The 25,011-nt window shown below is 39.3% G+C and overlaps 1 protein-coding gene across 5 annotated transcripts in view; it reads right to left on the bottom strand.

Moving 5' to 3' along the window:
- Positions 1-25,011, bottom strand: part of ARB2A (ARB2 cotranscriptional regulator A) — a 259,865-nt gene that overhangs the window by 60,211 nt on the left and 174,643 nt on the right. For all 5 annotated transcript variants that reach the window (XM_031605280.2, XM_090131936.1, XM_090131935.1 and 2 more), the window contains 2 exons: positions 8,756-8,872; positions 5,457-5,541 (listed from right to left, as the gene is read on the bottom strand). In XM_031605280.2, coding sequence (XP_031461140.1) covers positions 5,457-5,541; positions 8,756-8,872 — 202 coding nt within the window. The remainder of the gene's footprint in view (positions 1-5,456; positions 5,542-8,755; positions 8,873-25,011) is intronic.

The raw sequence follows: 25,011 nt of genomic DNA, 5'->3' as shown, positions 1-25,011 counted from the left end.
TGCCACTCTGACAGAACACTGGGGTGTTTAATCTTTTAAGTGAAAAGCTTTTATTGACAGAACTACATGAAGACATAAAACGCAAAGAGGTTTACAGTAAACACTGATTACTGTAATCTTAATCTCCATGAATGACTACTGAATGCAAAAATAACATTTTTAGCAAAATGGGTAAAATGCCTAATCTGTCTTATTTTAAAATGTGTGTGGTTTTCTACTTCCTTCTTGAATTTGTAAAGCTATTGGACACCAATCTCTGGTCACAAAGTAGTAGTGTCAGAAAATACTCCAGATCAATCTTCAGAAAATTGATTAAAGAGTGAAAAATCAGCAGCATTGGTAAAATGGACTAAAAAGCACTAAGGGGATGAGCCAGGTATTGTCTCAGTGCCTAATACAGTTTATGGCTGCTTCTGCCTTGTCTGCTATGAGCAGTTTAGGGGGTTTAAGTAAATCTGAGAGTAAAAAGCAGAGACAAGTAAATTGGTCCTTCTCTGTGGTTGTCACAGACCTCTCTCACATAATTAACTCAAAGCACAGACCCTGCTGCTCAGCAGAGCCCATCTGACCACGCTGGAGGTCCTTCTGCTTGAAGCCCAGGATCTGCTCAGTATGCACCTGTGCCTTAAGGAGGCCTGCACAAATTCTGAACTTCTCCAACAGTGGGGGAGAAAACAGTGGTCAGACAAAGCCAATAAAACTAGCACCTCTGTAGTCAAATGGATAATTCTTGGTTTCACTAGTACCAACACAAGCTTTGCCACAAGAGCGCTACCTGATGAGCTGGTGCAAAGGCATGCAGAGGCTCAGATACAGATCTGCCCTTCCAAAGGAAGGCATGCTGTGCAAGCCATGCTGTCAGTTTCTTGGATCAGTGCTTTTAAGCACATCTAACAGTCCAAAATAACTTTACTCAAATTTACTGTAGCCCCATGGAAGGATTACTGATGCTATTCTATTACTTAGCACAAAGCAGTGGTCTCCAGGGGACTGTTTAGTAGCATATTCTTGTCTGGATATTAAATCAAGCTATGCCAACGACTCAAAAAACAGCAGGTAACAAGCTTTTTCCTGTTTTTCAGTGAGCTCTGCTGAATCTCATCTTTCATTTGTTTTGAACTGCAGTCTCTTATGTGCATACAGAAAAATCTCCAACTTTCCTCCCTGCCAAAGTACATAGTGTGTGATTAATGCATACAGGAATGTTTTTGGCTGTGGCTACACTGAGAGGCTCAGTGGATAGTGCTACTCCTTAATGGGAGCAACTATGGGGCCTCTTTCTCCATACCTCCACATCAGCAGTATGATGGAACCAGAGGAGCACAGGTGGAAGAACTTGAGGAAACACCAAGCTCAGTGGGACAGGTGAGTTTAGACATCAGAAGTTTGAAACAGCAGCTCAATCTGTTGTAACTAAGCTCCTATTGTTGTAATACAGGTAGGGCAAGTATACTAATAAAAACCCCACAATTTATCTGTACATGAATTACTGTGACCATGGTTTCTTTACTGACACATACAATGGATGTTATAGAAAGTGAAACATACTCCTGAGGAACAGGGGCCAACTTGGTCACTCTTCTTGAGTAGGCAGTTGGACCAGATGACCTGCAGAGGTTTCTTCCAACCTCAGCCATTCTGTGATTCTGTAAAACCATTTTTTTCCTTGTACTTATTTATGTATAAAAAAGCCTAACACCTGCAGCAGCCTATGTGAAATAATATTAATGATATTTTCTGAATTCAGAGTAGAAAAGGTTGCGCTTGGCTTGCCTAAATGAAACAAAATGTTTTATATAACATACAGAATCATGCTTGATATTTGGTACCAGTATCTATTACCCCTTCCTCAAAATGCTATTCCAAAGTTCACAGTTTAATACTGGTCACCAGCAGCACTAGAAAGTCTCACATCTCTCCCATACCGAAGAGTTTCTTTTCCTGCAACCAGCTAGAATGCAATTTATTCAGCTACATGGATTCATTCTTGCACTACTTTCCTTATTATACAGACATATATTCATGTCTCATCTGTGAAAAGAGCTTTCCTTGATTACTGTCAACATTTCATTTCATTGTGTTATCTTGTTTGTCCTTTGATGCTATAGTTTCCTTACTTTACAATGTTTTAACTACACTGGCTGCAACTGTTAAAAGAATAACTGTAATCTTGAGGATCAACTAGAAAGGATATAAAAGGGTTTAAGTAATTCATTTTACTGATGCTATAATAACTTATTTTTATTTGATTATGTAAATGAGTGTTGGTGCACATCCACTTGGCATAATACTGGAAAGTTTAATTTTCTCTTCTAAACAAAAAGCTTTCAGTGTTAGAAGCACATGAGCTAAGGAAGGTATCCTATGCACAGACTCCCATGACACATCCCAAAATTACAGTATTCAGGAAAACAAGGGCCATGCTTACCTGACAAAATTTACCACGATACATTCCCTAAGCTAATGTTCAAGATAGCAACAGAGATGGTCACAGACCTATGGACCTGCTTTCTCCCATCCTCAATCCCTGTCCAGCATCTACTCCAATAGGATGCTTCCCAAAGGGCTTGTGAACACCTTTCACTAGAAATAGGGGAAATGATATACAGTTTCAGAGACATTAAGGGAGCTACAACTACGGTTACCAGTAACATGAAGCCACAAGTCATTAAGACTTCTGTTCCAATTTCACCCTACAAGCTGTGTGACTCCTACTGTCATTGCATTTTATATGATGGTCCTCAATGCACAGACTGCTTTTAAAGTCTTCCTCTCCCCCCACCCTACATTTATCTACATCTTTAGACAGATAAGAAATAGATTCATTTCCTCTGAGAAAGAAAGAAGAGAGGACTTTTGGTTTTACTTCATTAGGAAGGTGGATTAGGACCAAGGAAAAAGACCAAAAGTCTAAAAGGTTTTTAATGAGGCTGAATGTGAATAGGGTGAAAGAAGTTAGGAAACTGAAGGCAGGAGACAGAGAGATCCTCCAAGCCAATGAGTTGAGAGGGGAACAGCTGAGGACCTCATGCAGTGATCCACAGCTGGAAACCAGAGACAGCTTTGAGCTGAGGAGACTGGTGTATGCCAACCCAAACCAGCAAACTGAAGAAGACTGCTGGAGTCTTCTCACGTAAGGAAGAATGCCTGGTTCTTGTCAGAAAGAAATGGTAAGAGTAACAACATAAGAATATGAGTAATGCTGGACAGCAGCTGGACACTGCTCACAAATAGTGTGGGTTTGCCTGTATATCCCAGTATGCTGACTGCTTGAGTACAAAATCTTTCATGGAAAAATTTTCTCATGAGATTTGCCCAGGAGACAGTTACTCTAAAACTTACTTCTCAGTACAAACGCAAATGAAAAGTGGGATTCCAAGCAGAAAAGAGAACTTAATCTTCTTTCTACAGAAAATTCATTAAAAAAAAATCTCTCATTGCTGTGATTGCTCTGTTAATTCACCTAAATACCAAGGACAATGCTGCCAGTATTTGAATGTGGGCTATTTCAGTACTGCAATTCTCAGAAAATCACATTAAACACTAATGCTCCTATATCTAGTAGCAATTCTTGAATTTATTACAGACTGCCCTCATGCAGGCTTTTGTCATTGTTCAAATAAACACACTGTAATAATTATTCAGTTGTTCCTCTGCTAATGTCTTACAGTTGGCCATGTATAGAATGAAAAATAAACAAAAAACATATGAGTTAAGTGATAATTCAGCAGGATAATTCAGCTACACTGTTTAAAAATGTCCTTGTGTTATATAGAACCAAGCTGGAAATAGTCAGCTTCCTAATCTCCTGGCATTGTATACCAGTATACATGTATGCATGAAAAAAATACAAATAGCCAGTTTACTATTTTACAACTTTTATTTGCTGAAATCCTACTCTATTCAAATTAATTCTTCTGCCAAAGACTTCAGCGTACCCAGGACTTCGTTGAGCACAAATGTTATACCCACTATGACCCTTCCTCGACAGAAATGTAAAATTAAGACTTATTCATAGTTCTATCAAAGTGACAGTCTGTTCTTTAAATAACATTTAGGATTTCTTTTATATAACACTCTTTACATAATTTACATGGCATGAATACAAAGAAAGAGAAGAGAAGCTCAAATGGACAGTTTCCAGTATTGGCAAGAGCACTATAAACTCATGGGTTGCTATCCAAGCACTTATTTACCAGACTAAAATGACCTCCATAATGTGCTCTCTTACACAAAAGTGACACACAAGTCAAAGACTGAAAGTTAATTCTGTTTGGAAGAATTCTACTACTGAACAATATTTTTCTTTTAAATTGCCGTATTTTTCCCTAAAGGAGGAAGAAGTTGGTAAATGAATGTTGAATCTATGAAATTTTTAGTAATATTTCATTTCCCTAAGCACTAAAGAGCAATGTCAATGCTATTGTACAGAGCTGATGATTTGCAGAATTAGATCCCAACCCACAGTATAGACATGATTACTGGTCTCTAGTTGTTTTGAGCTCTCAAATAGAGCACTGCTAAATTTTTTGAGCCTTAAAAATAACCTGCATTAAACCAAATTTCATCTGCAATGTGAGGTCTCATTAACAACGTCACATATCTAGACAGATACAAATCCCTAACTTAACAAATGAACAACTGAATCTCACAGTGCAAGGTCAAACAGCGCTCCAGCTATTAAATTAATATTGTAAAGGCATAGTCATGGTGTTCCTTTGAACACGATTTTATATTCTACAGAAATATGCTACCTATGGCTTTTAGGAAATCTGATAATGAAACATGAACAACCAAATCAAACATGTTCAGTAACAGCTTTATATATTTCAGATTACTTTCTTATAGAGACTTGAGATTTTCCTGCTACACTGACAATTAGATCTACTTTCTGGAATTATTACACATCAACAAAACTCTGCATATCATTTTACGTGCTCCTTATGATTTACTATTCACTAATGGGAGAGCATATCTGTATGCTTCCAAAACAACAGAAATCTCACGTCAACATTTTTGGACACTGTAAATGATTTGCTTTATACACCAGACTTCTGTTTATCAGGACTCAGAAAAGAGTCTTATTTCACTTAGGTGTATCTTTCATTAATTCTTCCTGCCTACATAAATCTAGGTATTTATTCAAGGACATACGATAAATTCCCCAGTTTTCATCATCATTGTTGTTTTTCTTAAGCTTCTATCTGTAAGTTATTAATAATTAAACCCAAAGAGAAAAGAAGATTAGAAAAATATAAGTAGACAGGAGAGCTCACATGCTACCCAAGAAACAAGTGTGTGTAATAAAAGAGCCATATTCAATCAGCCATATGCTTTCAACCATATCTTGCTGTAAAATTGTTAAAATACACTCAAAACCAAATGTATTTTTAAATAACCAGGCACTTGGCAGGCACAAATAGGTACACCCACTGGCTGCACACACAGCAACATACCTGCAGAGACACGGGGGCAATCGGGCAGCATGGACTCCACGGGTGTATCCAGTGGCTCAGAGCTGGACACCCAGTTACAACAGTTCTGCATGAGAAGATGTGCAATCGGTAAGCCAAAAACTCAGAGTAAGAATAAACAGAGACTTTGTAATGGTCACATCAAAAATGTACAGAGCAATCTCAACAGGGAGTGGAAGGTAGATGACACTAACTTGGTAATACCAAGTGATGTTCAAATATTCTGATTTCATCCTAAATATGTAAAATGAGGAAGAACTCAGCAGATTTGTAGCGTGCTGTCTTTAAGCATTACTTTGAGTGCCAGTGGACTTCAGCAGGTCCTTGGGCCAACGGGAGCCTGAACTAAACACTGCACATTTTAAGCCATTCCCCTCTGTAATCATTGCACAGGCATTTATATAAAACATTGAAGTGAAGTAACGAGAAGTCAGAATTCTAAGGGAGTTTTGATGGAGTATGTTGTACCGAGAAGGCTGTGAAATTACAATACAAAAAATTACAAGTGAGTGGAAGCCATTGAGACAGCAGTACAAATAATTGAAAATATAACTGAGATGAATTGGCATGAACATTTAAAAATGTAAATACTGGTCTTTGGGGAATTAGGTTGATGAAGCATTAATACTAACTTTCACTCCTGAATCTATAAGTAGGATGAATTTACAAGTAAGTTTTGTTCCAAATAGTATCTATTCAGAGGAGTCACTGAATTAAAGTATTAAATAATACACCTTTAATTAAAATACACTGAAACTATGTCCAATATATTAAACTGAAGACTTAATTATAAAACAACTACATTTTTAATAGGATTGCCAGCTGAAACACAAGTTCTATATGGCTTCCCTTATTAGAAATCTGAGTTTTGCCTTCCTCAGCAAGTGATTAACTTCATCAAAGAAAAAAAAAAAAACAAAACAACCCACAACATTTTTCTGGGAAAGACCCAATGAATTTTCAGACAGATTTCTAAAAAATCATCCCATCAATCATGACTGTAAAAATGGATGATGGCTATTCCAGTAAACAAGCATGTATTGTGTATTTGTAGATGCTTGCTGCCCTAGTTGTGCACCATGGAGTCTGTCCTCACTGTGGAAAGATCCTTGACTGGTAGATCAAGTGTCTTATTGTATTTCCTTAATTCATTCTGTCTGGAAGAAGATGTCAGCTGTGTTGCAGTGAGGAGAGAATTTCAAAGGCTTCAGTCCCCACCAATAAAGGCCGAGGAATGGCTTTTGAATAGATTTGTCAAGGCAACCCTACTGTTCTGGGACCAGGGAGAGCAGGAACAACATAAAGGAAGGGTTGCTGTATGAGATTAGAAAGTGAAGTTCACAAAGCACGGCAGATTTTTGTAAGAAACAGTAGATCAATGAAACTATTGAACTCAATGGACAAAAAAAAATAAAAACAAACAGACTACCCAGGAATGTAACTTTTTAGTAAAAATTGGTTAAAATGGAATATTTCACAAAGGCTTTAGGGTTTAAAGTAGTAAAGTATTACACATTTTACAATTTGCATATATAATTTTAATTAACAGCTAAATGTGAAATTGCAAATGTAAGATGGTAAAAATTAAAAGAAGTAGAATTTTTATGAAGTATTATATTCATTTGAAATAAGTAAAATTAATATTAACTACCAATAGAACACTACATCAGAGAGCTGGAGATAATACAGAAGATTAGCACACAATTAACCAGCTTTTATATACAATGTGACACTTGCCTGTAAGAAATAAGTATTCTCGAAAGCAGTGTCAAGATATGTAAATGGATGATTTGTTTTATCATTCATCACAGCTCCTAATAAATTCAAAAAATCATGACTTCTATAGGTACTAAAAATAGGCCACCAATGATACAGGAGAGATAGCTCGATGAAGAATTACTTTTTTAACAATTCATTCTTTCAATGACAGCAATTAGCCCTACAGACAGGCAGCGATTAGGTGTATATTTTAATTATTATTCATTTTACCAGTAGCCTTAAACCTGATTAAAGTAAGAGATATCCAGGTGATGTGCTAGTCTTAATACCACTCAGCCACACTTCACATATGTAAAGTTCTTCTTTCTTACTGGAGATTTTCAATGCTAATGTAAGTTATGACACTCCATCCACTTTTTAGGCCATTAATCATTTAACTTATTCTTTAAGATCTACATTCTGCAAATGAAATTAAAGGTAATGCACTTGTCTTACTCAGACTAAATGCTTAAAGAAAAATGGAGTTGTCAGATTCAAATTACAGGATTTAAAATTTCAGTTTTACTACATAACATATATTTTAAGGTTTTGATTTCCCATAAAGAAAATGGGGATTTTTCTGACAGAGCCTGTAGGGGTTACCATTCTTCATATTTTTAACATTTAAGTCAGAGCTGTCAGACTACATCCCAGGTGATTCTCTACTCCCATCAGTCATGGCCTATAAAATGGTAAGGTTAAGTCCAGAGTAGGCAGTCAACGTTTCATACAACGTTTCACTAAAACCACAAGAAAAAAGTCAAGACTAACAAAAAATTTAGTATAGTTTATATCTGCCACATACACTGACTGTTTTACCACTCTGAAATGAATGCAGAAAACATGGGCTCAAGCTTGATTTGGCAAGAAAGAAACTCAGAAATTCAGTTAGTCTCACTTAAAAAAATACTTAAATCACAACAATCCCATACTTAAGTATTAAAATGAATAATGAATGCAAGAGTTACACTTCACCAAAGAGTGGAAAACTGTGCTAGCTGGCCATAAATCACCGCTGGATCATTTTGGACTAACCAGTGGTGTCCCTCCTACCGTAGTAAACACTCTGACTTCTCATCAGAACATCTCAGAGCACTTTAGAAGTAGTCATGCCTTATAAAAGCAAGACTTTTTAGCCAGCTGTATAAATCAGCAAGCTGAATCACGAAGAACATGAAGGGGTTTTTTTACCACCATCATATTGGGCCAGGAGCAGAACTCTGGTGTTCTGGTTGCTCTCAGAACTTCACACCAGCTACCAAACAACACTTGGGCTACAGCAGTGCATGCTTCCACACTGCACACTGGAGCCAAACCTTATTATTTTGACTGTTAGCTTTGAAGCTCAGAAATTGCTTTCATCTCAGTTATTTTAGGGGCTGGTATGGGGACATGATTCCCATGGTTTTGAAACACGCTCTTTTTCACAGCCTAAAGAAATGGAAGAGGTTAGTAGATAAAGAAATGTTTATAGAACCATACAAAGGTGTATATGCCCCAACCCTTTGAAAAAAAGTCCTCACCTCTCGCATCCACTCTCGAATAGTTTTGCCAGCTTCTTGATGCCACACGTTGTGAACAGAGTCTGTCAACGCCACAGCAGTTACCTTATTCTTTACTTCTGCCTCTCGCTGAATCATCTGTTAAAAAATACTGGCTTTAAGTTCTTTATTTCTATTGAGCACTGTCTGCTTTGCGACAGATAATGGTCTTAAATTAAAAAAGGAAGAGTAATGCAATTTCAATACTTGACTTCACTTGTTTCAAAGTTTATACAAATCCTAACAGCTCTAGAAACACAGGAAGACCTAATATTTTTGATAAAAGAAATAATACTAACTTTTAACTGACTGAACTATTCAGTCCTATTATTTTCCATGTGGCTTGACAATTCTAGGATTAAAGGTATCATAGTGAAAAAATGTAAGATTCCCTGAGGACATCTTTTACAAGCTTCTCCAAGTTCCTATTTCTGTGCTTCAGGGAAGCTGGTACCCGTGGTTCACTGTAAGCTACTCAAGACTATCATCTACTAATTTTCAGTAGATTGCTGTAGTTTTTCAGATGTATAATCTTACTTTGACTTGTATGTTTTTTCTTTTTCCACCCAATTTAGCTACCTCGCACTCCCACCATGGTCCCAAAATTCTTTGTGCTCTCTCTCATACATATGCTTACCAGGGTAACAACAGAGCCTATTAACATTTGTAACATATTAAAGAGTCTCTGTTGCTGGAAATGACAGTATGACTAAATAATATTAGTACTAAAACCAATTAAATGATTGCTGCAAATAACATGAACAAAATGACAAAGATGCTGTAGAATTCAGCGCTGCTCTGCAAGATAAAAGGGACTGAAAAAGAATAGTTTGATATCAAAGAGAGACAAAAAGGTTTTAATCTCCTGACACAAGTGACCCTAATTTGTAACACTGGAACAAAGTAAGTATAATGAACTATACCTAAAAAAGCAGCATTTCACAGCTAGTGTCTTTATCACTGGGTATACCACACTAAAGTTAATGTTTTTTTGGCATCCCTTTCTATTAATGGCGACACATACAACATTTCTAAAGCCAGACTTTCTTTGTTCATGGTCTAGTAACTGCTTATCAGTATACGGGCTGCACCTCCAAAAACAATGCTCCAGAAGGGATGCAAATGATGGTTTTTTTGCATCAAACTCAAAAATAATCACCTAAACGTCTGTTCAATGTGCAAATAGCATTTATCAATATCTGATACAAACAATCTCCCAATATCTTCAAAATACCACAAATGTAAACCTTTTTGAGCAGGCATTCTTCTACACAACAGTAGTACAACATTATGAAAGTTTCTTGTCTTTATTTTTGGTCACATAATATATTTTAAAAATTAACTGTAGTCAAGCTAATTCTTAAGTGACAAGTATTCATCATTACTGGAAAAGAAATACAAATGTTGATCTCCTCACTCCAGATAAAACCAGATGTCTGCCTTGCCCAGTACTCTTCTGTTCTGTCAGCATTACATGATTCAGAAGTTCAGCAAAGCTTAAGAAATTCTGGGCAAGTACATATGGAGACAGTCTTAAAAGTGATCTTCATGTGAAGACTGTCTGTATGTCCCCTTTTTTTTTTTTTTTGATACTCTCCCATGGGGCACATACAGTATCTACAAAATTTGGAGGATGAGACATTCTTTACAGGCGTGCGCATGGGGAGCAAAATAACTGATTAAGGACAAAATAGCATTTACTTAAAAGGCTGGGCTTCAGTCAGCTGTGAGATGGTACTGCCATTTTCAGCCAAACATCTGATACTGAACACTGAATTTCACCATAAATACAAAGTTGTGCATAACCTCGTCCACTATGAAATTTAAGAATTGTATGTAATAGTGACTTTTCCAGGACAGCCTTTAGGCAATTAGGTGATTCTGCTAAGCTTGGGATGAGACTCTGGAGCTCCTCGAGAAGGTGGAGCCTCAAAATGAAGATCTTTACCAACACTATAAATCACCTTCCCGAGGCTGTACAAACATCTTAAGTGCAACTAAATGTTTTGTGTCTTAAAGACAGATCTGAAATCATCAACCGGACTATTCTGTCAGAACTTGGACTCACTGTATCTCATCTACAATAATCTCACTAGGATTACACCATGTCTCAAATGTAGTTCAGATCTACAAAATAACCGAAAAATTGTATTTTTTAATGCAGTGTAGAAAGTACCAGGATCAGAACAAAGAGGGAATGACGGGATTAACTGAGCTTCTGTTATGCATGACATTGTGTTCAGCCCAGAATAAACAAGTTTTGGTAGATAACTTTTGAACTGACCTTGAAAAAACAACAACAAAAAAAACAAAACCAGAAAAAATAGATAGATATGGAATCAAGGGTATAACATTCACTTAAACAAGACTAATGTGTCCATATTTAAGTGACACACAAATGTCACAACAGAGCATGTCAAGCCCAGGTCACTTAGTTTCTACTCAAATTCTCTGCTATGGTGGGATATTAACTAATAATAACAACCAAGAATAGATCTAGGTGTCTCTCAAACAATAGATTCTCTTAGCACGGACCCTAATTTATCCTACGAGAAGATAAAAGAAGCTGAAGTGCTCACAGAAGCATCAATGCTTCAGATTCTGCGGACTGATAGTTTTGAGTTAAAACACAGATATCTTCACTAAAAATAGCTTTTAATTCACATACAATTAAAAAATTAATTGAGCTGAATAGAATTGTTACAGCTAGCAGCTAGCTGTTATTCAGATTTGATACAAGTCTGTAATTCCAAAGAAAGGATGCTAAGGGATGCACGATTTACACCTCCCAGGATTAGTTTTATCCCACGCAGCCAGTGCAGTCTTACAGCAGATATACTAAAATCAAAGACATTCAACATAACACAGACTATTTACAATATAACAAACCGTATTTCTTTTTTACTGAAGCAATAACTGCAGATAAAGACCTAGGGAATTCATCTGAAGTTTATTTTATACTTTACACTCTTTGTACATGAGTAGGTTCCACATAAACCCAATTCTCATAGCCTGAGAATTACTTACTTTTTTCTTCAATTCCTGTTTTCAAATCTCAACCTATTTTTATCAGAACATTGAGAGATTTTGCAGGAAGCAATCTCTCAATGTACCCCTTCATAGGATGGCTTCGAGCTCCTACTCTGTCCTAATATTCCTTCCTCTTTGAAAAATTCATTCATAACCAAGAGCAGTTAAACAGACACTTCTGTGTCAGGTTCTCCTTTGACTCCACCCCCCTAGGACTTTCTTGAACATGTTTTCTAATAAGAAATTTCTATTTAGCCTCTGTCTATTTTGTAGTCACTGTACAGTTTGTTTTGTAATTTTTTTATTGCATCATCATTGCTTTACATTTATTCTCTTGCACTAGGCATATTCCTAGAGCAGTATTCACTGTAAGGATTTAGAAAGCACTGTCTATGTACTATTGGGTGAAAATTTATTCCTTTACTTTGCAAGGCACAAGTGTTACACAAGTGTTCAACTGAAATCCTATAAAGCTTAAAACTTTAAAACTAAGTTCAAATATATTACTGACATGCTTATTGGTCAATTTAATAAACTGTTTACTTCTAAGTTGTTCATAATGTTGGATGGCTGCCTTCTGCAACGTAATATTATACAATTACCATAACTTTGTAATGAAAAAAAATTGGTACCTTCATATTCTGTTGTGTGCGCATAGAAAATACTGTCTCTTATCACAGATATAATACATTAACCGTACATACAAATATTTAGAATAGATGATGAGATGTAACTTTGGCATGCAGTATACTTTGCAGCATAGCACTCAGATGTGAGCATCAATATATTAAAAGGAGAATCGAAAGTCTTATACTGTTAACATGAAAATCCATGCATGTTCCAGCTAGAGATTAAAACTTCTTCGGTGGTAGACAGGTAAAAAAATACCTTCTGTACTTATGTGGGCTCAATCAAGCCAACTGCCATTACTTGGTATTTACGAGATACTAACTCTTTTGAGTCACCTGTAATCGGAAATTAGGAAAAATTGATAAACATTTTAAAAATGCCCACAAGTCACTTTCTCTTGATCTTTTTAGAAAACCTTTCATCTACTTCCCCTGCCTTCCACTGCAATTTCAGTTGTGGTATGGTATTTATGTGGTGAGCACTGGGTTTGAATGGGAATGTCTACAACAAGAATTTGGCTTGGAGCAAAACTAAATTTGACAAATACTTCCCTTGTCTCCAGTTGCCTCATTCTAGTTTGAGTTTTAAGAAGCTCTGGCATGTGCTAACTGAATTCCTTTCAGAGGAAACTGAATTGGAAGCTTCTGTCCAAATGCACTGAATGATTTCCAGACGTGCAGAAGAAATTCTGCTGCTCACAATGGCATCAGTTGGACTATGTGAAATATGTAACAGCAGTGGAAGATAGGAAGAGAGAAGAAATCACCCACAAGGAGTGGTATGTGAGTGAGAAAATTTTATTAACACTTTTGAAAGGACATGCAGATTCCTAAGAACCTTGTGTGCTCTCTAGGGAATTGCTGTAGAACTACTCTTTCAAGATCCTCTTCAGCTCTTCTTTCACTCAGTGCCATACAAACCAAATAACAGATCTGTTTCAGGATGCACCATTCATGAACTCAAAAAGGCTACTCTTCATCAAGAAGCATGTAATTCTTTTACCTGCAGTGCAAGTTTGCTGGCCTGTGATTCTCAAACTTTTCATTGCTTTCTGGATGCAATTCCTGAATTTTTTAAATACTCAGTTTTTTTGGCACATCCTCAATTTTTCATAAAATATCATTTGTTAGGGACTAGAATTCCAGAGCAATTACACTAGAACAGCATATAACAAACGTAAGTCAATCCACAGTAAGTCAAACTAGTTCCCATTTTCAATAAGCACTGAGAATGATTTCCTCTTAATTTACTCACAGATGTGCAGAAATACCTGCTTGCAGTAGACAAAGCATTTGATTCCTTTTTAAAGATCAAAAGAAAACATCTGCATACACAATCATAGAATGACCACAGCCATGTATTTTCAGATATTTTTCTCAAAAACCTATTGGATGCTACATCTACAGTCGTGATGATGGCTTTCTAAATCAATAAATCACATTGTAACAATAATAAATGTAGGAACAGATTCTTCTAGAGAATGTGGAGTCTAGGACAGTGAAATTTACATTTCTGCTTCAAAACCTTTACTGATAATTTCCAGACATGACGTATTTTAAAACAGACCACGATAAAGCAAAACATAAACTTCTAAAGTAAGTGCAGGGGTCATCTCCCTTATGCATAGCACAGTTAAAAATATCAAAAACCAAAAACCCAAACCAACCCTCTTCTCCCCCATCTTGTACACGAAATTCTGCTGGTAATCTTTTGTGAACACAGCAAGAACTCATGGACCTCCAGTACAAGGGCCCCAGCCTCGCTCTCAAGGAGAGTCCAAACAGTCCTTGAACGCCGGCAGGTTGGGGGCCAGGCCCACTGCCCTGGGAAGCCTGCTCCTGCCCCTCCCCTGACACAGCTCCATGCAGTTCCCTGGGGCCCCGTCACTGTTCACAGAGAGCAGAGCTCAGAGCTACCCCTCTGCTCCCTCTGAGGAACCGTGTGGCCATGAGACCTGCCCTCAGCCTCCTCTTGTAAATGCTGCTGGGAGATTTACCTTCCAGCTGCTGAGGAACCTCAGTGGAAGGCAGCAGCAGATGTATGGATCAGCTAGGCCTGGCTGCAGTCTACCAGCTGGTACTCCTTCCTTCCTATGAGCAGGAACCTCCAGAACTGTGGAACTAGAGAAATCTCTGATATCCCTCTCCTCTCCTCCCCCCCAGACAAACAAATGCCCACAAACCAATATTCTGCAGGGTGAACGACTTCCACTTGTCTCAAGTGGGAACTGATGAGTTTAATTTTTAATCTTCATATAGCTGCTGACTGCAGTATGGGGACATTGGCTAGCTTCTAATAGAAGAGCTCATAAATGGCCATGTCTTATGCTAGTAGAGCTCTGAAGGGCAATTCATGCTGCCAGGAAGCAGCCTAAGTTCACAAGTGCGTGCTTGGCACAGCTAATGCTAAAAAGCATCTGATACTCGAGCCAGGTTGCTTAAAGGTATCTTGGTTATGTCCACCACAGAACATGAGCTGCAGGAAAATCATATTTGAAAAATTGGCTTAGTTTGCTAAAATGCAGCTCATTTTCTATTCACAGCTAATTTGGACTTGGGCAGTGGCAGAAGTTATGAGTGCATGATCACGCCTCAACCAGCAGCACAGTGGAAGATCCTCTGCTTCTCTGGCTTTACCATGTGTCTCTGTCAGCAGTCCTCTTAATAAAGGAGGTTTTCTGGCAGGAAGCTGCACTGCATCTCCAAATGACACAAGCTAAGCCAGCAAAAGCATTCTTCTGTTGGAACTGCTACGCAAAACCTGCTCTAGAGGTTTTGCTAACATAGTTATCTTGGCTGGGGTGGCAAAGGATTTTTTCAAGCTCTTAGCTGACACATCTTTGCCAGTAAAACCTTATGCTGTAGGTCATACCTTTGCTTCTTCTTGGTTTACCTTGATTTAAGTGTCATGTCTTATTTAAAATAAAAAACATGAAATAAAAATAAAGCAAAGCTATTAGTAAACTGCCAGAAGTAATCAGAACCATCCAGACCTACAACTGTATGAAAGTTTAAAATATGGCACATTGAAAACAGGTCAAGATCTATGTACTCTAGGAAACAGAGGTGTTTCTGTTGTTTCTGTCTGTTGTCTGTCAATTTTGCACAAATTGTACTTCATAGTTTAATCAATTCTAGCTAGGATTTGAATTTTTCCTTCTTTCAGCACATGTTCAGTGCTAGGTTTTCAGTTGATTTTGAAGCTAACATGGGCACAGTTTACCAGCAATCAAAAGGACAACAGTCAGTACAGATGACCACAAGCAGTGATATACAACTGACATCCCGTCAGAGCTGCCCAGCTGTACATGTGCTGGTTGTTGAACAGTGCCTGAGACTTCATCATAGAATCACAGAATCATAGAATTGCCAAGGTTGGAAAAGACCCACAAGATCACCCAGTCCAACCATCCACCCATCACCAGTAGTTCTCACTAAACCATGTCCCTCGACACAATGTTCAAATGTTTCTTGAACACCTCCAGGGTCAGCAACTCCACCACCTTCCTGGGCAGTCCATTCCAGTTCCTGACCACTTGACCACATGAGTTATCGTGGCAACTCAGACCAGCCACTATAACTTGCAGCTTGCCTGGGCTCTGCTTAGGGCTGGCAGCGGTCAGAAGCAGAGCCATTAATTCTGCTACCAACTTTGTCCATCTGGTCCACCCATCCAAGGGATATGACTGTTCCAGTTCAGAGAGACTCTGCTGCTCAGCCAGACACCACACCTTGGCAACTTTCGGCCCTGGGGAACTAAGCCTGGTCAGTATCACTGAGATTGTTACTTTGAGTGATTGCCAATCAATCAGAAAGAGCTGCTGGACAGAAATAAGTCCTTCTCACACAGTTCTTCCTAAAATAAGTTGTTTGAGCTGAACAAACAATTTATTTTAAACTGCAGTGATCCAGCTTTTCTGAGTCTAAACAACTTGTAACACAGACTGATAAAACCAGTCATTTACTTTTAGCCTATCTTACCAGACTCCTCCATTGCACTGTGTGGGGTGAAAACCACTAAAAAGCCTTGAACCTGAATATGCAGTTTCTTGAATATTAGTGAGATAAATGTAAATATGGAATGAATACTTAAATTTCTGTGATAACCAATTAATTAAACAATTTCTGAAAACCAGCTTTTAACAAAAACATTAATATACAAGTCTTGAAAATAAAACAATAGAAGCAGTTGGATTTTTGTTTTGATATTTTACCATCACGAAAGTAATGGCTCATATCTAATGAAAAATGTGGCCTCAAATAAGTTATGAAAACAATTTTATCATGTTTTAATAATGTGTAAATCCAGAACTCAGTCTATAAGTGAATAATCATACTAGTTAAATGAATGTGAAACTATCAAATAACTGTTACTGCATTAAGTATTGAATGCAACAGGGCAAAATGATATTCCTTCTTTATTGCTTTGATGAAAACAGTTCTTGGAAATTTTTATACGTCTTAGGCAAATATTATGTGGCACATTTTTCAATGAAATATTCAGCTTGCTTATGTTTTACTACATATTCACAAAAAAAGAAAACTGCGTAAGTTTAAATGCAAGTCCTCCTTAGATTACTAATGTTGGTTGAGCAAGAACTTTAAGAAGTTGACCCTATTTCTGTTAAATGGGTTCACGTCAGCATATACGTTATTTTTTTCTGAAAAGGCCTGACTTAGAAAATAAGGAAAAACTGAACGCTAAACTCAGCACTTCACAGATGGACATGAAGTCTAACACCCTTGTTATTTAAACACAGACAGATGGATTTCCACCTCAGCAAGAGGATAAGATAACATTCATCCTTCCTGTCCTTTGAAGCTTCAGCTTTGACTCTTGCAGTTTCTGAGAAACTTCAGGGAGGAGTAGTCTCCTCAGGCAAAGTCTCCAGGCTGGAGGATATGTAAACTGAAGGTTTTGGTATCACACAATCCTATGAAGATCTCTCTCTTCACAGTTGGGGAATGGCAAATGATAATATACTACTGCATTCAACCAAAGAAGAAGAGCACCAATTTCCATTTTCAGTCCCATTCATATGCTGCTGTCACACGATTCTTCACCAAAAAGAGTGTGTATCTGTGGCAGAAAGCCAAATTAAACCAAGCACACTTCAATTTGGTTGAAATCTTCAAAGTCCAAAAAAACAGTAAAGCGGAGGAAAATACTGAATACATTTTTATCAGGTCTCTTTATAAGACACTGGACATGCTACCAGATATCAAACATTTTCCATCCAGTCAAGAGATGAGGAAGTAGCAGCACAGCTAAGGCAGCTCCACAGAAGACAAAATCTTTCAAAAATACAAGGCCTTTCTGAAGCACTTGGAAGGATGTATAACTAATCTAATATGACAAGTGATTCAGATAAAGATCTTCCAATTCAAAGTACAGAACAGATGCTCATAACTAGCCCACATTAAAATTAAATGTCTGGTCCATGCCCCATACCTGTCACTGTCAAGCATGGCTTTACTAGCAGAGGAAGCCTACAGCCTCACTCTCTGAAGGTGCTGAGCACAGATCTGCAATTTGGTAGCTCTGGGAGCAGGGGCACTGTCCCAACACTTGACTTAAATCCAGCATCTACAGAAATGGAACAGGACCAGAATGCTACCTCAATGAGATGAAAGGTCACACTGATACCCTCTAGACCCAAGTTGACTTTGAAGTCAGGTTGACAGGAGAAAACAAGCATTGCCAGTGATAAAAGTGTAAGAGCCTGCTCATTACAGGTTGCGAAGAAATGCTGTTTTTGTGTTTATCCTCCTGGTGTGTTTGGTGATCCTGGGCCAGCCTTGTTGATGACTGTATCATGATTACTGCTGAATAATCTAAAAGAGAGACATTACTGTCTCCCCACTGCCCTCACTACACGAAGACCTGGTTAATCAAACATCTCCAAGTATTTATGACACATTATTAATCAGAGAAGTTATGCCAGGTAGTGATGAGTCAACAGAAGAACAAGGAGGCTCATTTAAGACACTAAGAGAATAATGAATGACACAGTGCCTACGTTTTGGGTCAGTGGATACTGCACACAAACACTGAAAATTCCCAGGTTGTCATGTAGGAAAATACTTGCTTAACATATGCAGGCTTTTTTTAGCAAAGTAACCTACAGTTCCATACACACAAGCACCAAAAGGAGACTCTAGCATGATGAGAGTAGTGAAAATAAAACACTACTCTTAGAAAACATTAGGAAATTAGGGTACTGTCTTGAAAATGCTGGATTGGACTCTCTTGATTACCAGCCCAAAGTTTCTCTGCAGCTCTTGCTCAACACTCACTAGGTCGGTCTTGAACACAGGCTGCACCAGAGGGCAAGCTGGCATGACTAGGGAGAGTGCTGGGCAGGGAAGCCAGCCAGGCAGGGCTACTGCAGCTGGTGCCTCTGGGCCACCAGGCCAGGCCTGAATAATCTTCTCCTGTGCTGACAGGAGCCTAGGGAGGGCAGGGTCCCACAAGACTGGGGCCCATCAGACACACCTGCACTATATCCCAAATGATGTCTGCTAAACTTTCTGCACATGCTCTTCAAAGTTTCTGATGCGCTTTGTAAAAAAGGCCTACTAGCTACTTATCCATCTTTTTAAGCCAAGGGCTCATCATTTCTGACTTAAGAAGTTCCACTTAAAAAAATAAAAATCACAAGTAAAAGACACTGTGTGAAATCTGCAAATTCTGGCCCTCATCAATAAAAATTCAAAACGTTAAAAATGTGGGGTAAAGTAGAATGTCAGTTCCTCTTTCCCACAGCATTTTGTGCCTGCTTTGTGTTATATATCTACCAAATGATAAGCTCCTTGAAAGAGAACCATTTTCCTTTTGTTTGGTCCTGAGCACACAGTTGGAAGTTCAGGCATCTAGCATGCAGAGAAGCATTCTTGTGTGCTCTTTGCCTAATTTTAAAATAAGTTAAATAGAATATACATAATAGCCATTTAGTTAGATCAAAGGCAGATGGAGCCACCCCTGGTGTTTATTTCCAAACCATTACACATCACTAGCAAGATATTCTCCATGACCCTCTGATCTTCTAAGTTTCATAAGCAACGCTAAAAGCAAAAGCAACTGTGAGCTTTAATTCTGTTCCTTTTTGTCCAAGGTTCTGTTAAACAACCCAACACACTAGACAGGCTTCATTTCACATTCCTCCACATGTGATATGGCTCTTACAGCCATGTTAAGGTACTCCTTAAGCTGAATCACTAAGCATGGTCACACCAGGATGAATGCTGTACAGGGAGGTTACCTCTGTTAACTGGTGTTTTCTAAAGTGTTGGCTAGGTTCACAAGAAAAGCACAAGATGCACAGGCAAAACTTGTTCTCAGGAGCTCGGTCCCACAAGTCGGCCGTTGTGCCTGTTCCTGAAGCACTTCTGGTGCACCTCAAAGCAGTGGGCCTGAAGTAGCAGCTGGAACACTAACTGAGTTCCCCTGTGGAACAGGAGCGAATGTTCACAGCAGTCTTGAAAGGGAACTGTTTTGAGCTTAACAGCTGTGCAGCCAATGTTTTCAGTTTAGTTTTTTTTTTCCCCTGTAACCTTTGTGTGAACTTCTGGAAGGAATGGCTCTGGCTTCCAAACCCTCACTCCTGGACAGAGTGGCCCCATGAAGCTCAATGGTGCTTCTCACCCTCACGCCCTGCACTGTGCAGTGGATCCCAGGTCCACAAGATTAGCAGCTGGACTTGATTTCAGAAGTGTTTTCCAACCTCAATGATTCTATGATTCTAGGCCAGAGATGCAGGTGCCAGCATGCTCTGACAAGACAGAGTCCTGTGGGTTTCCAAGACACGTGGTATCTGCGGAAGGTGCATTTTGGATGTATGTAAATATGATAATTGAGGTTTCTTTTTTCCACACCTGTACTTTTTGACCTGTGCCTCCTGCTCTGGACACAAACCTCCTGGTATCGCACTAGCCTCTGAGTGGGACTGAAATGGTGAAGAGCCTGGAGGGGAAGACATGTCAAGAGTGGTTGACATCCCTTGGTGTGCAGTGAGTGGAGCAAAGAAGCTGAGAGAAGACCTCATGGCAGCTGCAGCTCCTCATAGGGAGCGGAGGGCAGCGCTGAGCTCTGCTCTGTGTGACAGCCACAGGGCCTGAGGGAACGGCATGGAGCTGCGTCAGGGGAGGGGAGCTGGGGGTTGGGGAAAGGGTCTGCGCCACAGGGCGGTGGGCATGGAATGGGATGCACAGGGCAGTGGGCAACAGCCTCAGTGCCAGAATTCAAGGAGCATTTGGACAGCACTCTTAATGTAGGGTTTGAACATTGGGTGGTGCTGTGTGGAGACATAAGTTGGCCTCGATGATCCTCATGGGCCCCTTCCAACCTGAGATATTGCACAGTTCTATGTGCTTATAATTACCACAGCTGACATGGTTAATATTTCTTGTTTCTTTTTAAATTTGTCTCTGAAGACACTGACCAGAATAATGACACTCCCAGCACCAAGTCCTTATGTCTCCTCAGCCATCACAAGAGTTCTCACCATCTTCTATCTCCCATAGATGCCCCTCTTTGCTTGGGACAGGAGAGCAGATGCACGCGCTCAATGAAAGTTAAAAATAAAAAAGGGAATTAGATGAAACAACAGGTACTCACAGAAATCCTCAGCCTTACAGAGCATCCATCACAAGTGCACAGCATCACACAGGATGGAGCCTGAAGCCCTGAACCGAGCTCCTGCCAGCGGGCACACGTGCTATGCTTTGCAGGCTGAGTGCTACCACTGCTGTCCTGGCAGAGGCTTACGCAGGTAATGAGGGAGCTGGTGGATGCGATCTGTTTGATCAAACCACGCTTCATTTATGATTGATGAAATACCTAGTTCTGCTCTCTGTACAAAAATATCTACATGGCGTAGATGCAGCATTCCTACTGTGTCAAACAAAATACAGTTTTTCTTTATTTAATTTTGGGGAAAGAGCCACAGTTTCATAATGGTTTGTGTGCATCCCTGCAGACTAAAAAAACCACCTCTAAACTGACAAAGTGATTCTCATGGAAATGTACCAAATACACATAACAGTTGTTTCAGGTTCATGTATTAATGAACCAGAAATTACATGCTCTTTACAGCAACTGTCCTCTAGCATTTCCCTACCTGAAGGAAAATAGCACTTCAAAATGCTGACAAGAGCAAAGTCTGTAAAAGTATCATTTAAATATCTGACAATAAAACCTAGCAAGAGCTGGCAATAGCTAATGTATACAAGACAAGGTTCTTCTGCAGGAACTGAGGAATATTCTCTTTTCCCTTATTTTCAGTAATACAGTTTAAAACTCTTCCAACATTTCTCTGAGCATGTTTTGCTGATGTAAGTCACATACAGCAGTAAGAGCCTACCAAAGTTGCAGTCTCATAGCTTCCACAGGATTAATACAGCACTAAAACCATCAATAAAAATGTTTTCACACTCTATATGTCAGAATCAATTTTACTAATAAGTATGACATTTCTTCTAAGATGAACAAATTTAGTAATTTTCTTTTTAGTTCTCTCTCTCTCTCTTTTTTTTTTTTTTGCAATTATGATGGTATCATTCTAGCCTAATATAGAAGTAAATTGGAGTGATATCATGCAACTCAAATTGAGGGATAGCAGTCTGATTCTTAAGAAAGCTGGTAACAGTTTTTAGAGGCAGCGCAAGTGAGAAGTGATAGTGACAAGTCCTGGGAAGCAGAATTTGCTATTTAAGCCCAGAACAGCTGTGACAGTGCAGATTCAGCTGTGCTGCTCCACTAACTTATTAAAATTATTTTCTGGAAAATAAAACGCCAACCCCTTCAGTGTGTGAGTAGGTCATTTATTCCTACTTAAAGGGTCTCAGTTGAGACTCCCAACACAACTGCTCGCAGTGATTTTCACTAGACATTGGATATAGATCACTAATGCATTTCACAAAGGCTACTGAAAAGCCATCAGCTGGGAACAGCTTTTGGTCACTACTAAACAGGGGGCAGATTTGAACCAGTGACCTAGAAGTGAAAGACTTTGTAATCTGATTACCAATCCCTTGAGCCATCCCATCCCTCCCCTTTTCTTTTTTACTGATAAGAGAAAAAGAGTCTTATTACCTAAGCAACTTTTGTATCCTGTTAGCAATGCAAAAGCTTTCATTTAGTGCTTAAAAAGGAAAGTCTCATGGGCACGCTTATTAGTCCATCTCAAGCACAGACTCTGTACTATTTTTCCCTATTAATTTCAAAATAAATGTATTGGTATAAAAGTGTAGCACAATGCTTTTTCTGATAATGATTTATAGTAAAGTTCTTGCTGATTAAAATAGGTGCTGATGAGAGGTTTTTACATAGCTGTGGAGTCAACAGATCCCTTACTGGCAAGTGAAGAGACAACACGCTCCTTTTGTCAGCAAATACTCCAAAGAATATAAATGCTTTACTGAGGTACGCTGCATATCGCAGATGATAGGCACCTAAACTGCTTGCTTTTCAAATCGAAATTGCACTTTTAAGCAATCATAAAGATGAGTTTTCTTATGCAAAAGTGGGATAATTCAGTAAGTATTGTAGTCTCATATTATTTGTCACACTCATATTATTTGAGTGTGCGAACACGGTCTCCCAAGTATGCCAGGACCTATTTAAATACCAGTGAACATGAGCTTTTGTGACATGACGAAGCTATTGTTTCTCCTTTTCCTTCTTGGTCCTCTTCTCAAGACCCTCAGGAAGAAAACTGGGAGACCTTTTCTGTCAGTTTCCTACTTTTTTTTTTTTTTTTCCCCCAGACATTGTGGCCTGCACATTAACACTGCTTCCTTTGGCTTGAGGTAATAAACGATTAGCTACAGCATAGTGGTGTGGTGTTCATGTTTTTCTTCACTGTACTACACTCAGCCAGTGTCTCAAAAATTAATGCAAGTGTATCAGGATCTGAAATTAACTTTCTATAGCCATGAGCAACATCCTGCTAGGAGGGGGAAAATCCTATTATAGCAGTTCTGGCATCTCACTGCTCATAGACTGTTAGTACTAACAAAGTAAGATTTCAAATTATAAAATGGTGAATACAAAAAGAGCTGTTCAGTATTGATTAAGCATTTTTCCCTTTTTGCTTATGAACCAATAAAGAAAAACTAGGTAATGCTTGCTCCTGTTAAACGACAGATCAATTACTAAACATCAGCTTGGAGATCAAACTGTCCAAAAATACTACATTATTATACAGAAATAATTAGAAAATCCACATATTTATAACAAATGTATTACACCATCCTCTGAAGTTGTGCAGTAACTGCCAGGAGAATTTTTTCAGAAAATTATGTGCTCACTGTAATGCTTAAAATACACTGCTAGTAACTGAGATGGCTCATAATCTCTTTGGTATTTACAAGAGATTAGGCAGGACTCGTACAAAATATTTTCAATTCTCTGCACAGCATATAATCTGTTGTTATATCGATCTGCCTTTTAGTGGCTACAGATACGGCTATGGCAGTATTTTAGAAGTTTATTAAAAATTACATTTGGTGTGTGATGAAATCATGAAGTTTCAGAAAGGTGAACGTTAAGAGCTACTGCCTGCCCAAACCTTTGGTTACTGTGACCGCCTATCACCTGACTAGCTGATCATCTGCAGCAATAAGGCAAAACAGTGGTTAACACACGCACCTATGCATGCTTTCTCCAGTAAAATGTACACGCTAAGTGGAAGTCAGCAACAGCTAACCAGGAAGAAATATTAAACAGCGGAATACAGAGCCAAAAATACATCTGGCAGCACTGGGGAATGAATGTTCCTGCTTCAGAGGGCAGCTCCTGCTGAAGGGACAGGCACTGCTTTGAGTCTCACAGCTCCAGCCCTGGGTGCTGAACCCCACGGCCACAGGGAACGGCCGATGCCAACAGCATGCTGTGCTCCACAGAGCTCTGCTGGCCATGCAAGGCGCAAATGGGGTAACGGCAGAGTTCTGTGTTTTCGTTTTGAGTTAAAATGCTGTATTTTGGTTACAACTCTAACATTGATATCATCCTTCTGATGTTTGTGGAACAACACCTGCTTCTATTAATGTGATTAATCTGATTATTCATCATCTTTACAAATAACATAACTAAGAGAGTCCATACACAGAAAGAAAAACAAAAAAACCTGAACTTAGAACAGCTTCGTGTCATCCATGCAATCAATATACGCTGTGCAGGAACAGAAGATGTGTGCTGTGAACTTCCCACTCCCGTCCCCTGCTCATCCTCCTCCCGACCTTTGTGCCAGTAAGTTACCAAAGCCCTCAGCGCTCTCCGGTTCCTTTCTAAAGCTGCCAACTGCAGCTGCTGGCCGCAGGCGCAGCTGGCGAGGGACCCAAAGCCCGGCTCAGCACAAACGCGGCTTTCCAGCATCACGTTTCTGATGGGAAACAACTGGGAGGCGGCTGGGCAGGACGCTCGCCCCGCGCTCCCACGCGCGGCACGGCGGCGGCCGGGAGCAGCAGGCTGCGTGCGGCCCCGGACCCGGCGGCGGCGCGGCGGCCGAGGACGAGCACACAGTGCCCCCTAGCGGCGGCGCGGGGCAGGCGCGGCTCGCGGAGCCCGTCGGAGGCCGG

Source organism: Phasianus colchicus, chromosome Z (assembly GCF_987193195.1).
Source record: "Phasianus colchicus chromosome Z, bPhaCol1.hap1.1, whole genome shotgun sequence".
Taxonomy (NCBI): domain Eukaryota; kingdom Metazoa; phylum Chordata; class Aves; order Galliformes; family Phasianidae; genus Phasianus; species Phasianus colchicus.
This window is presented reverse-complemented; position numbering and strand designations above follow the sequence as displayed.